The 14,041-nt window shown below is 44.9% G+C and overlaps 1 protein-coding gene across 1 annotated transcript in view; it reads left to right on the forward strand.

Annotated features, from left to right (window-relative positions):
• DNAJC7 (DnaJ heat shock protein family (Hsp40) member C7) overlaps window positions 1–13,143 on the forward strand; it is a 30,422-nt gene extending 17,279 nt beyond the window's left edge. Inside the window, exons 6-14 of the mRNA XM_055317645.1 lie at window positions 3,474–3,592; window positions 4,299–4,452; window positions 4,990–5,154; window positions 5,998–6,089; window positions 9,378–9,451; window positions 9,884–10,030; window positions 10,303–10,455; window positions 12,340–12,402; window positions 12,812–13,143. Of these exons, the coding sequence (XP_055173620.1) occupies window positions 3,474–3,592; window positions 4,299–4,452; window positions 4,990–5,154; window positions 5,998–6,089; window positions 9,378–9,451; window positions 9,884–10,030; window positions 10,303–10,455; window positions 12,340–12,402; window positions 12,812–12,849 (1,005 nt within the window). The 3' untranslated portion in view covers window positions 12,850–13,143. The remainder of the gene's footprint in view (window positions 1–3,473; window positions 3,593–4,298; window positions 4,453–4,989; window positions 5,155–5,997; window positions 6,090–9,377; window positions 9,452–9,883; window positions 10,031–10,302; window positions 10,456–12,339; window positions 12,403–12,811) is intronic.
• Window positions 13,144–14,041: the final 898 nt, after the last annotated feature.

Consider the following 14,041-nt stretch of genomic DNA (forward strand, 5'->3'; position numbering starts at 1 on the left):
CAGAAGGGGAGGCAAATGGCCTCCTAAAAAGGTAAAAACCACTGATAAAGGTTCAACTTTCAAGATCACTTAAAAGAGGTTTGTATCATCCAAGGAACAGATGTTGTTACTTTATATGTGGGAATGTGCTCAGTGCTTTCTGTAGAAGGTACTCAAAATAAACAGTTGATAAAACGGTACTGTTAAGAATTACTTTTTTTAAGATTTTGTTTATTAGTGAGCAAGCCAGAGCAAGAGTGGGGTCAGGGGCTAAGGGAGAAGTAGATTCCCCACTGAGCAGGGAGCCCAACGTGGGGCTGGATCCGGGACTTTGGGATCATGACCTGAGCCAGAGGCAGACGCCCAACCAACTGAGCCACCCAGGTGCCCCAATAATTATTCTTAATTATGCTTAAGTCACCAACTGTGCAGGTCTTTTATTTGGTAATAAATATTTCTGATTAGCTTATACAGAGTCTCAGCATTAACTTATTAGCATCCTTCTTCTGTCCATTGGTTTTAATAATCAGTGTCTTTGTAGTGTGATTCATAAGGTTGGGGGGGCGTCGAGTGTGTTTGGAAAGCGATTGATTCTGCCTTTTGTCACGTTTTTTGAGGTTTACATAGGCAAAAGCTTTGTCTCAAAGGCAATCTTTTGAGTTTCTTTTCTCTCTTGCCCACTCTGGAGCCAGAATCCCCAGTTTGTGACAGAATCCTCTGTTTGCGACATCCCAGCCCCCCCAGTGTAGCTCATGGTGATGTCACAAATGAAGAATTATGATCCTGGCAGGGGAAACAGATGAACTTGGAAGAAACAAAGATCTTCTTTGCCTGCAGCTGTCCCTCGTCATGGGGAGGTGGGGGGTGGGAAGTGAAGCACTGAGCCTTCAGCTGACACTCCACTGACCCGATGAGCAGAACCATCTCCACACAGAATGTTGCAAAGGCAACAGGGTGTGGCTGCTTACATCTGACGGTTTCCCCTATACCCCCTGACTAGTTCTTTTTCTGTTTAAGGGGGAAAAGTTAGCACCATGACTTTATCTTACGTGATGCGTGAACTTCCAGAATCCTTAGAACTTCTAGGATAATACCCCATGCCCTGATAGAGAGGCATCCCCAACCACTGCTCTGTGAACACTGCATCTTCCCAGTGGGGCAGCTCTGGTGCTTTCTTACTTCTGCATATTTTCAAATTTAAATTTTTGATTAGGTGCTATTCATTGTTCAAAAGTTAGAAGTATGAGGTGGGGGGCAGGGAGCTAGAAGTATAAACTTACTCAGTGATAGGTATTCCCCTAAACTTCTATCTGCCTAGTTCTCACCCTCTAAAGTAATCTGTCTTCTTATTTCTTCTCTTCCCTTCCAGTTTGGTTATGCATATATCAAAATACAGAGTCCTAATTTTTCCTTTTTTGCGTGAAAGGTCATGTTCTTCACTACCTTGCTTTCTTTGCACTTAGTAGACCTTGGAAGTCTTTCTGTACTAATACATGGAAAGGAGCTTTATTCTGTTTTAGAGCTATGTGGCATTCCATTATATGAATGTCTAATCAGTTACCTTTTGCTGGAATTTGACCTGTTATTGCTTCTGAGCTTTTAGACTTCATCTCTTCCTGATCCCCATATTCAGATTCTTAGAGGAAATGGGTATCTCTTAATTCCGCCTTTCTCCTTTGGGTTATTTATCCTTGAAAAGAATATGATTCAGTAAGGATCTCCCAGGTATAGCAGCTAAACCAAAAATGAAGGCTCAGGGAACAAACTTCTGAAAAGAAAAATGGGAATATATGTTGAGTATAACAATCTGATAAGCTATTTAGGGCCATTTAAAATGAAACATTTTGGGGTGCCTTGGTGGCTCAGTTGGTTAAGCGTCTGCCTTCGGCTGGGGTCCTGCTCAGTGGGGAGAGTCTGTTTCTCCCTCTCCCCCTGCCCCTTTCCCTGCTTGTGCATGCATGCTCTCTCTCTCTCTCTCAAATGAATAAATAAAATACATATTTTTAAATGAACTATTTTATTGATATATTTCTACTAAAATAGAAGTGGAGGGGCGCCAGGGTGGCTCAGTCAGTTGGGCAACCACTGTTTGGTTTTCAGCTCAGGTCATCTTGGGGTCCTAAGATTGAGCCCCACGTTGGGCTCCTTGCTCAGTTGGGGGGGTCTGAGAATTCTCTTTCTCTCTCCTCCCCTACTTGCACTCCCCTCCCCCCCCCAATCAATTTGTCTATCTTTAAAACATAAATAGGGGTGCCTGGGTGGCTCAGTGTTTGAGCGTCTGCCTTTTGTTCAGGTTGTGACCCCGGGGTCTTGCGATCAAGTCCTGCATCAGGCTCACCACAGGGAGCCTGCTTTTCCTTCTCCTTATGTCTCTTCCTCTCTCTGTGTATCTCTCATGAATAAATAAACTCTTTAAAATAAAAATAAATTTATTTTTTTTTAACTTTTATTTATTTATGATAGTCACAGAGAGAGAGAGAGAGGCAGAGACACAGGCAGAGGGAGAAGCAGGCTCCATGCACCCGGAGCCCGACGTGGGATTCGATCCTGGGTCTCCAGGATCGCGCCCTGGGCCAAAGGCAGGCGCCAAACCGCTGCGCCACCCAGGGATCCCTAAAAATAAATTTAAAAATAAAAAATAAAATAGAAGGAAAGGTGGCCACTAGGGTACTTAGTGGGATGTAAGGCTCATGGCACAGGGAGGAGGGAACTGTAAGCAATATTAATAATATAGGGGAGATGCCTGGGTGGCTCAGCGGTTGAGCATCTGCCTTTGGCCCGGGGTGTGATCCTGGAGTCCCGGGATCGAGTCCCACGTTGGGCTCCCTGCATGGAGCCTGCCTCTCCCTCTGCCTGTATCTCTGCTTCTCTCTCCGTCTCTCATGAATAAATAAATAAAATAAAAAAGAATAATAATAATATAGGGAGCGATGACTGTATCAGGTTATTTTGGGTATCCTTGTCTTTTGTAGTAAGCTAAGCATGGTGAGTTGTGCAGGATAGCAAATAACAGTATTTCTACACTGTTAGTGTAGCTATTAACATGCAGCTTTTAACATGATGATTAAAGTAACAGGCTCTGGAGTCATAGTGTCTGAGACTGAATCCTGTTTCTGTCATTTACTAGCTTCGGTGACCGTGAACACATTCCTTAATCTCTGCATTTTAGTTTCTCATTAATAAAATAAGGTACTTTGTAAAATTTATAAAATTGTCATGAACATTAAATGGATCAGTATGTAAAGTACGTAGTAAATGTCATCTTCTGGATCAACTGCTCTCCTCGTTTCAGTGGTTTAATCAGATGACTTAGATATGTTCCTTTTTTTTTTATTTTTTATTTTTTATTTTTTATTTTTTATTTTTTTCTTAGATATGTTCCTAACCTCTGATATTACTTTCTTTTGAATCTGTCTGTTGCCTGTGGCCAGACTAAATGAAGATATTTCTAGAGTCCAGAATGAAGAACCTTACTTGCTTTCTTTTCCCCATAGGTGGTTTTCTGCATGGACCGTGCCCTAGAATTTGCCCCTGCCTGCCATCGCTTCAAAATCCTCAAAGCAGAATGTTTAGCAATGCTAGGTCGTTATCCGGAAGCACAGTCTGTGGCCAGGTATGAAATCAGGCCAGTTCTGCATTGAAATGCCAGATACCACTGGACAGGTGCTGTCTGGCAGCTCTCTTTAGCAGGAGTTACCATATGTCCTTTAGGTAAACCAGCTATTGCTGATTGACCTTCCTGGGCCTTAAAACCAAAGATTAGACTGGATTTGAAAACCTACCAGATATAGAAGTACAGTAGGTACTTTAGCTATATATGGAAGAAGAGATCGTGTGAGGTTTTTTGTTTTTTTATTTTTTTTAAACGTAATTTTCTTTTAACACTTCAGGTTTGCAAGTTCTGTAAAGGGCAGTAGTAAATATTTTAGGCTTTGCGGGTCAAATAGTCTCCATCAAAACTATTCACCTCTGCCACTGTGGTGCAGAAACAGCCATTGATAATAGATAAATGGATGATGTGGCTAGGTTTCAGTACAGTTTGATTTACAGAAACAGCAGTGGGCAGGATTTAGCCCTTTGGGCTGTAGTTTGCCAATCTCTGTTCTAATAATGACTGAGACATTAAGTGTATTAAAGATAAATATAGGTCATTTATTTGGGGAAGGTATGGGAAGAGCTTATTGGGATCTGTTGACCTTTGGATACTTTCCATACTAGACACATGGTCAAGGAAAAAACTAGTGATAGTAATCACAAATGATAGTAATGGTAGGGAGATCCAAACCATGGCTGAATATTCTCCTCTCTGGCTATTGCAGTGACATTTTACGAATGGATTCTACCAATGCAGATGCTCTGTATGTACGAGGTCTTTGCCTTTATTATGAAGATTGTATTGAGAAGGCGGTTCAGTTTTTTGTACAGGCTCTCAGAATGGCTCCTGACCATGAGAAGGCCTGCATTGCTTGCAGAGTAAGTTCTAGGCCCCAGATCTGAGTAGGAAAGAAAGCTTCCTTTTTGAACCTGTGAATCAAAAATGGAAGGTTCTAGGATCACATGAAATGTGATAGCTCCTTTTCCCGCTTTGCCAGGATGCTTGGTCTTTGATTAGAAATTATTTCAGAACTATTTTTATTTGCTTAAAAGTAAATGTGATCATGTAGGGTCAGATCCTTCTAATACCTAAGTGTGTTTTTTCTTATTTTCTTCCCTCAGTGAAGAAAAAATAGTAATGCTTGTCCTAGGGAGTGGAGGTAAATCCTGGGCAAACAAGTCTCAATGATATTCTGTTGCAAATCTTGGTTTCTCCTGTCCACTCTGTAGGAAGCACCAGTGAGCAACAAAGAGCCCATATGGTGGGGGTATGGGCAGAGGGGTGGGTGGTTGTGGTAAGGATCAGTGCGAGGCTAAACAGCTGGGATCTGAGAAATCAAAAATAGACTTGGGCCTCTTGTACAGTTGTCTGGGTTTCCTGGATATGAACTAACTTCCCCTTGCTTTTCCCTGTAGAATGCTAAAGCACTTAAAGCAAAGAAAGAAGATGGGAATAAAGCATTTAAAGAAGGAAATTACAAGCTAGCCTATGAACTGTACACAGAAGCCCTGGGGATAGACCCTAACAATATAAAAACAAATGCTAAACTCTACTGTAATCGGGGCACGGTTAACTCCAAGGTAAGCACTTGGTCTGGGTCTTGGGGTCTATGGAGATATGTTTAAGGGACCTCAAAGAGGTCTTGGGGAATCTGCCTAATGAGGGCAGCCAGATGAAAGGAGAGAAGATGGTTTTTGTTTGAGAGTTCAGCTTGTTAATGAACTTCCTTCTGAGAGGCAAGCTTTTACCTTTTCCTCGAAATTGAAGGGCACTTGAGAGACAGTTTGGAAGGATATTCCTACCTGTTCTTCCTCAAGATCCCTTTCCTCCACTAAGAGAATGCCAGAGGCTTTGGGATCATTTTTAGGCAAATTTTATCATTGTTTTTGGCCTAAGCAAGTGATTATTTCTTTCTTAGGAGTGATTTGAAAGAAATTAGAGTATGAGGCAGGCTTAATTTTTTTGTCCAGCATAACTGATGGTCACCATGCTCGGCTGGAAACAGTCTGCATCTCCACTGTAGTCCTGCATACTATAAGAAACAACAGCAGGCTCCTTTCTCTTATAGTATTCCAGTAGTTAGAAATCAGAGTAATTCATACCCCTCTCATTGGCCTTTGGGAGAATGGAGGGCAGAAACCACCCTTACTATTTCCCTGTCTTGTTTGGGCACTACCCTGGAGTGGTAAAGGTGGTTTATCCCTGCACAGAAGTGTGCCTGGCTTCTATCTTGTAGAAGAGAAACCGGTTTCGAATCTGGCGTCCTTAGCCCTCTGAGACAGCTTTCTCAGTGACCGAGAGGGTGTGACAGTTAGGGGGGCTAGCACGACTGATCGTCTTAGAATTCTGAAGCCGTGCTCACAGCCTCCGGGCTCCCTCAGTCCGCAGAGAAGTGAAGTATGACTGCTCTCTCTCTCCTGAAGCTTAGGAAACTAGATGATGCAATAGAAGACTGCACGAGTGCAGTGAAGCTCGATGCCACTTATATAAAAGCCTACTTGAGAAGAGCTCAGTGGTGAGTGCCTCCGGCGGGCGAGGGAAGAGGGAGTTGCCGCTGGCCTGCCAGGGGAATTGCACTGTGGCTGCTGAAGCAGACCTGGGGATGTTGTGAGGTCATTTGGTCCTTCCCCCTGCCTCTAGGTGGGATTGTTCCAGCCCTAGACTATCTTTATAGACCCCCAGCGGAGGAGATTGCACAAGCTCCCTCAGTCTCCCATGACTGTGTCTTACGCCCCTCACGGTCAGTAAGTTTCCTCTGATGCCTGACCCAAATTCCTTTTGTTAAAGTTTAAATCCGTTTCCTCTGGAGATTGTATTTTGTGTTGTACACTTTTGCTCTAACTTGGCACAGTGCTTGGCACACAGTAGGTGCTCACTCAATAAATGTTTTTGTGGGATGAGTGGATGGTGCTTGGAAGAGGAAGAAATAAAGTATCTCTTGGAGACAGTTGAGAGTTGTGCTTATCCTGTATGTTCTGGGTTAGGGAAGACCGTGTTTCAGTTGGAAGGGATTTAATCTTGCTCAGCCTCTCCGCAGTATAAGGAAGTCCCTTTTGAAGTAGCTCTGTGGGCCTTGGTGATTGATGAGCCAGGGTATGCCTACTTAGATCTAGTGTCCAGATTGGCCTTCAGAGTCAGCACACTCCCCAGCTTCTACATCCAGAGTTTTCTGCAGATAGGAACCTCAGTCAGGGCTAAGAGAGTCCTCCCCCCAAATCCATCTCTTTTTATTTCAGATTTTTTCCCAGACAGAGAAGAACATTCTATCTTTAAAGTTCCAAAAGGGAAAAAAAAAATAATAAAAATAAAGTTCCAAAAGGAAGACCTATTTGTTGTATACTAATCCTCCAGCACTCATCCTGTTTCTTGTCATAAAATGTCCAGTCAGAGAACTGATGGTACTGATGCCTGGCGAGGCCATCATTCCTTAAGCTCCTCTGTCTCATCAGTGGTGGCAGGTGTGGCCTGTCTCCCATTTAGTTGGCCCAGAATTATCCACATTTTTTAAAAGTAGGAAAATTACTACTGTGTGTGGTGTGTTTTTTTTTTTTTTAAGTGGAATTCTAAGTAGATGAGTAAGTCCATCAGAGACATCCACAGAATTGTATTATAGACTCTGTGAGACCAGCTGTCAGTCACCTTTTGTTTGCAAACCACTGGCAAACATGGAAGCTTTGGAAGACAACACATACCCTCCGACCCAGCTAAAGACTTGTTTTAACAGATACAAAATGCTATATACAAGTTTACTGTGGTGTTATCTGTAATAGCCAACAAAGAGAATCCCCTAAGTGTCTGGTGGGGCAGAGGTGGCTAGGTACATGACACCATGTCAACTCAAGGGACACTCTAGTTTTAGAACAGGGAATGGGTGAGGAGAAAATTCTAGACTTTTTGGGAAGATAATGGGGTAGATAATTATACCTTTACACGTGTTCAATAAGGAAAAATCAATATTGGCTTTAATCAGACAAATCCTTATCTTTATGGAAGAAACAATGTTCTCTGAGTGGCTCTCTCTTTGAGATCCCACCACAGGGGACAGCATGCACTTTTGGGCACAGTTGGGCACATCAGTTATTCTCCTCACATAGCTGGGATTGACACGAAGTAGTGATTAGTTCAGACCAAAGCCTCACCAGAGGCCTGACTCCTGCCCTAGTCTGCCTCAACTTACCCTTAAAGTTGGGGAGATGCCAGATCTTTGCTACATCTCCTGTCTTGGGCTGGAGTTTCCCATTTTCCCTGAAGCTGTGCTTCTCTACTTTTTCTTCAACTTAAAAATATACTAAGTAGGCATATACTTGACATACAGTGTTCTATTGTTTCAGGTGTACAACAGAAAAAAATTTAAATGTAAATATCTCCTTGAATTTTATTTTTTTAAAAGATTTATTTTTATTTTTTTTTAAGATTTTATTTATTCATGAGAGACCCAGAGAGGGAGAGAGGCAGAGACACAGGAGGAGGGAGAAACAGGCTCCATGCCGGGAGCCTGACGTGGGACTCGATCCCAGGATTCCAGGATCGCACCCTGGGCCAAAGGCAGGCGCTAAACCGCTGAGCCACCCAGGGATCCCCTCTCCTTGAATTTTAAAAACATGTTAAGTAAAAATGAAAAATCACTATAATATAAGCTTGTTTAATACATTCCAAAAGGGCATGGCAGGGTCATTAAGGCTGCTTATCTGATCATCCCACAGCTGGGGCCATCAACTTATATTATTTTTCATCCTGTATATTATAGCTTCATCTCTGAGCTCCTGGTAGCATTTGTGCAGTGTCTTCAGGGCACTGGTTTTTCTCACTATTTTTTAACAAAAAATATTTACAAATCATGGTGTTGCCAGAAAATCAGAGATGCTGAAGCAGTTGGGCTCCTGTCTTGCCAGCCACATCAGTAGCACTGCCTTGCCCTGGCCTCTAAGCCTGGTGGGGCTCTGATGTTTGTGTAGGTGGGTTGGTGTAGTGGCAGCACAGTACATTTGGTCTCTGTTGTGCAGTGGCTAGCTGCACTGCACGGTCACTCCTGCTCCCCAGCTGATGTGGTCTGGCTCAGGAATTCTACCACAGTCTGTGTAAGAGGTAGGCCAGTCTTGGTGTCAGAGATCTTATCAGATGTGAAAAATGCCACTTTGCTTCTGTGGAAGAGGTGGTCTTAAAAGGTCTGGCAGTCAGTCTGTCAGGCTAGATTCTTCTCCTCTTGGACCAGCCCTTTTCTTCTGCACTATTGAAATAGGAGCAAACGTGTGTTTAGAGTCTCCTTTTCTCTCATTTACCTGCGTCTCTCAGATTGATTAGACTCAGTAGGAACATTTGCCAGCAGCCATCACCTGGAACTTGTCCTTTTAGTGGCTCACTAATCCCACCTCTACTCTGGATTGGAGCTGGTCTTGCATGTTCTATGGCGCTACAGGTTTCAGAGCTTTTCCATATCCATTGCTCTCACTTGATCTTTTTTTTTTTTTTTTTTCTGCATTTCAGTCCCAAGTAACCGTTCAAGTAGGTGCCTTTTCAGATGCCTCTTGAGGGCTCTGTGAAATCAGAAGGAACCTTCTCCTGTTGGTTGCTTTCTGCCCAGAGTATCACTTTGCTGGTGGGTGCAAATGGCATGAGATCTCTCTCTTTTTTACCTTGAGGAATTGGTAGTTAATTTTTTCTCACAGCTAGCTTAAGGACTCCTGTTTAATTAAACATTTCAACCAAAAGTGTGTCTCTTGCTTGAGCTGTGCCTCTTCTACCAGAGCAATACTGAAGGCCATTGCTATTCATGTTGCTGTCCTGCCTTGTATTTCCTTTTCAGTTACATGGACACAGAACAGTATGAAGAAGCAGTGCGGGACTATGAAAAAGTATATCAGACGGAGAAAACAAAAGGTAAAGTGGTTTGAGAGCATGTTTCTCAGGGAACCGTGAGGTCTTACTCTTAGGCCCTTAAAACTGGACACAGGAACGTTTGATTCGGGGATCAGAGATACCTGGAGCTTATTTAGCCACTGGCCAGGAAAGAAGTGAACAGAGATGCCAAGTGCCAGGATAGGGCCCTTCCTTTCTGGCCATTAATCCTCTCTGTCACTTTCCCTTCCTTTTCTGTATAATTAGGCTGATGTGAGGAACTGAAATATGAGTAGGTTTTTTTGTTGTTGTGGGTTTTTTTTTTTTTTTTTTTTAGTTTTCAGAAGAAAACACCATAACACCATAAACGTGCCTGGGATGGTTAACAAGGTTTCTGATGGCAAGGCATCTGGGTTAGGGCCCGGTAAGGGAAACAGAGTCAGATATCCATTGACTCTCGATGTCTCCTTCTAGAACACAAACAGCTCCTCAAAAATGCACAGCTGGAACTGAAGAAGAGTAAGAGGAAAGATTACTACAAAATTCTGGGAGTGGACAAGAATGCCTCTGAGGATGAAATCAAGAAAGCTTACCGAAAACGGGCCTTGATGCACCATCCAGGTACATAGAGTGTGTGTGGTGAACAGACTTGGGAAGAACAAACGGGGCTGGCCCTACCAAACTCAGGCTAGAATAAAAGTTTCTGGCTCTCTGGCTGGGAATGAGGTTTTGCTAACTTCCATACTCTCCAAACTCTGGAAGTGCCAGATTCTAAAATTGGACAAAATTGGAATGAGGTGTCTAACTTCCATACTCTCCAAACTCTGGAAATGCCAGATTCTAAAATTTTGTTTTCTTGGGACTCAGTTCTTCCCGTACTCCTCCCCCTTTAGATCGGCACAGTGGAGCCAGTGCCGAAGTTCAGAAGGAAGAGGAGAAAAAGTTCAAGGAAGTTGGAGAAGCTTTTACCATCCTCTCTGATCCCAAGAAAAAGACTCGCTATGACAGTGGACAGGACCTAGATGAGGAAAGCATGAATATGGGCGGTGAGTTGGTTGGGGCAGCCTAGGATGAGCCTGAAAGCTGTGGATTGTTACAATTTTTCTAAAGACACTCCAGAGGGAAGTCTATATAACAACCAGTGAGGCAGAGTGATGTGATGTGTAAAACCCACCCTGGATGAATACCTGTGATGTGTGAGGTACTGTGATGGGTGCTGGAGATAAAGGTAAGTCAACCAGGTCTCTGAGCTCCGAGAACCCAGTCTTGGGCTTTGCACCCAGACTCACAGGCCACCTCTGACCCCTGGATATGGAGTCACAACCCAGGGTGCAGAGTGGGTACTCAGGAGGTGAGCCCTAGGAAGGGGAAGGCTTGGAAGTGCAGAAAGAATACCTTCAGGGAGCTGTGAGGGGCTGAGTATGATAGGATAGAGGGTGCCTAAGGCAGGAGAAGGTGAGACATGAGGCCCCAAAGTAGCCGGATAACTCCCTCTCCCCCACCAGAAGGCCTTAGCAGCTTGAATAGGGAATATGAGCCTTTTCCTATGGACTGGAAGTTTCTGATATTTATGTTTGTCACCCATTCCTGGCAGGCTTCACAGAGTTCAGTTTCCCCCAAAGACTTAAAATGAAATAAAGCATAGCTAGCTGTCAGTGTTGCTGCTCGCTGTGAGCTCCGTTGGAGATGAGAGGATAGGAACTATGCAGTGGTTCTCAGACCACTGTCTCCAATGCCAGCCTTTCTCCTCCATTAAGAAAATCTATTGGAATTTAAAATAGGATTGATGATCCTAGATACTAGATAGTCCTCTTCTCTCTGGTTCAGGGTGTGTGTGTGCTTTAAAAACCTAGGTTTACCAGTAGTAAACATTGCTCTGCCCAGCAGTTGAGAGGAGCAATAAGCAAAAACTATTGAAGAGTTCTAAGTAGGGGAGCTCCGAACCAGAGTTTGGCTCCAGAAGTATATTTATGATGGCAGTGAAGAGGTGGTTTGGTGCAGTGAAGGGGGAGATGGAGGAAAGCACAAATGGGTAGGACAGGATTGGAGGCCACAATGGGGCAGGAGATGGTTGCTGACATATTGGAAGAAGGGAAGGATGAAGCTGAGTGGCTTTGGGTGGCTGACTTGATGGAGCTGGTCATTGAACTAGGGGACCCAAGATGAGCAGATACACAGGCACGGAAGAATTTAATTTGGGATACAATGTGCCTGTTGCACCAACTGGTGGAGATAAATCCTCTGTGGCTTAGGAAGTCAGGTGGAGGTGGGGACAGCAGACCTGCTGTGGCCTTATCACTAGGCCACAGCACTGGAGACCGGCCAGAGCTGGAATGTTTCCTTCTGCTGCCTTCACTGGCCACATGATCTTGAGCAAGTTACTTAAGTTCCTTTGTCTGGTTTTGTTGAGTATAATTGGGGATGATGTAAGGTATGCAGAGTACCCACCATGATTGGCACCTGGTAGGTGCTTAATAAACCATGGCTTTTTTTTTTTTCCTGTCATACTGTCTAGACATTGCATGGAATCAAATGGATACTGTAAACCTTAGATCTTATTCCTATATATAGTGTTAGTATTCCTATATTTAGTTTAGTTTCTAGATTTTCACCCTTTCAGTAGCAGCCCCAGCATTATAGACAGACGGAATGGGGTGTCTCATGTCAGTAAGTGCAAATGCCATCCCAGTTGTGATGAAGGTCCAGCAGAGGAGGTTGAAGCAAAGAAAGCTTTCATTCTGGCCCGAGCTGGGAAGGAGGGAATGTGTCCTACAAGTGGGATCGAGCAGCGTTAGGCACGGAACTTGGGGGCAGATATGCCCACCCACAGTCAGGTTTTGGAAAAGGATGCACATCCTAAGTTCCTCTTCAGACATGTCTAACTTTTTCCAACTTTTTGTCTCTTCCCTGTCTCTTGCTCTGCTCCATAGATTTTGACGCAAACAATATCTTCAAGGCATTCTTTGGCGGTCCTGGGGGCTTCAGCTTTGAAGGTGGGTATGCCTCCCACTCTCGGGAGTTCCCCAGATCACAGGCCCATAACGTGACTCCCCCCTCAGGTATAGTAGCTCTTTGAGAGTCAGCGAGGCCCATCTAGCAGGGTACCGATCCACTCAGGTGCTGTTGAGCATGGAGGCAGGGAGGCTCCTGGGCACACCATACCTTGGGACTGTTAGTGCCACACCTCTGCAGGGCCGGGAAGGCATCTCAAAGCTGTCGAGTGCCAGGGCTTCTCTGCAAGAGTGAAGGTTAGAAGCTACACACGAGCTGTGCTCATATGCTCCTGACACCCCAGAGCTTAGGCTGGCAGTTTTTCTGTTGGAGTTCGAAGCAGCCCTTGAAAACGAGCAAAGTGATCTTTCCACACAGAGCCAACTAACAAGCCCTTCTTTTGCCTTACAGCATCTGGTCCAGGGAATTTCTTTTTTCAGTTTGGCTAATGAAAGGAAACCATCCGGAACCCAGAAAGTGCAGACTTGCTCAATGTAACCTTGACGTGGGCACAGCTCACCTCCTCCCTTCATCTCGTCTCCCCGTCCTTAGAGCAGTTGCGTTTTCTTAGTTGGATACCCATGTCTGTGTGAGTGGGGGGAAGGAAGGGAGCCAGCGCGGAAGACTGCGGGGAGGGGAGAGGGGTGGGGGGTGGACAGGGAGGCAGCTTGTGAATTTTTGTTTTACTGTTTAACTTTATTAAAAAAGAAAAAAAATAAGAGAATAAAATGTTTTGACCCTTTCTGGCACTTTGCTCTGGCAGCTGCTTTGTGTCACTCCAGAGTTGGTAGGCCAGAGCTGAGCCCCCAGCACGGAGTTGGTACGGACATGGATTGTAGGCTCTGCACCTGGCCCATGAGGGGTGTGGGCACCTGGGGCATGATGGCTGGGGGATGCTGGCCACCTCTCCCAAGCCTATTCAGCCTGAGTGCTGAGCAGACCTGAGAATGCTCAGTCATAGGCTATCTGATGGTAAGGGCCAGCACCGCTCACCAGAAGCTGCGTGTGTCCAAAGCACACATGGAGCGTGGCTGGGTATGCTCAGGCTGAGCATACCATTACACAGGCCCTCGTGGTCCTGTTGCCAGTGCAGGCTAAGGGACATGGGGATGGAGACAAAATCCTGCCTCCCTGACCCTTTCCAGGTGGGACACACAGCTCCTGGGCACAGGGGTCCAGGCACAGACCTGAAGCTCACATGGTTGCATTCTTAGGAGATACCCTTCACCTTCTCCACTGCTGTCCCTTCTGTGTGGGAGAGGAGTTGGGGGAGGAAGCAGTGACTAGTGTCCTGCTGTTCAAATCAAGTGTAGTGGTCGTGGCAAGTGATCTTTTTGGGGGAGTTCCAGGCAGAGAGATTTGAGACTTAGACTGATGCTCAGAATTTTAGCACTTCGGTAGCAGAGATGGCTGGGAAAGGACTATGGACCAAATAGGTAACTTATGCTTCTCTTCCTTCTGACCCCCCCCCAACCCCAACCCCATTCTTTCCAGTCTTCCTCCACCAGCACCAAGGCCACGGCGATAGGATGACTGAGTTAGGCCTGAGAAGCTCCCCCATTGGCCTGTACGACACTCCTGAGGATGGCCTTCCCTAGAGAACTGGTGGAAACCCAGACCAGCACCGTGGGTCTAGCTGAG

This window comes from Nyctereutes procyonoides, unplaced genomic scaffold (genome assembly GCF_905146905.1).
Source record: "Nyctereutes procyonoides isolate TBG_1078 unplaced genomic scaffold, NYPRO_anot_genome, whole genome shotgun sequence".
NCBI lineage: Eukaryota > Metazoa > Chordata > Mammalia > Carnivora > Canidae > Nyctereutes > Nyctereutes procyonoides.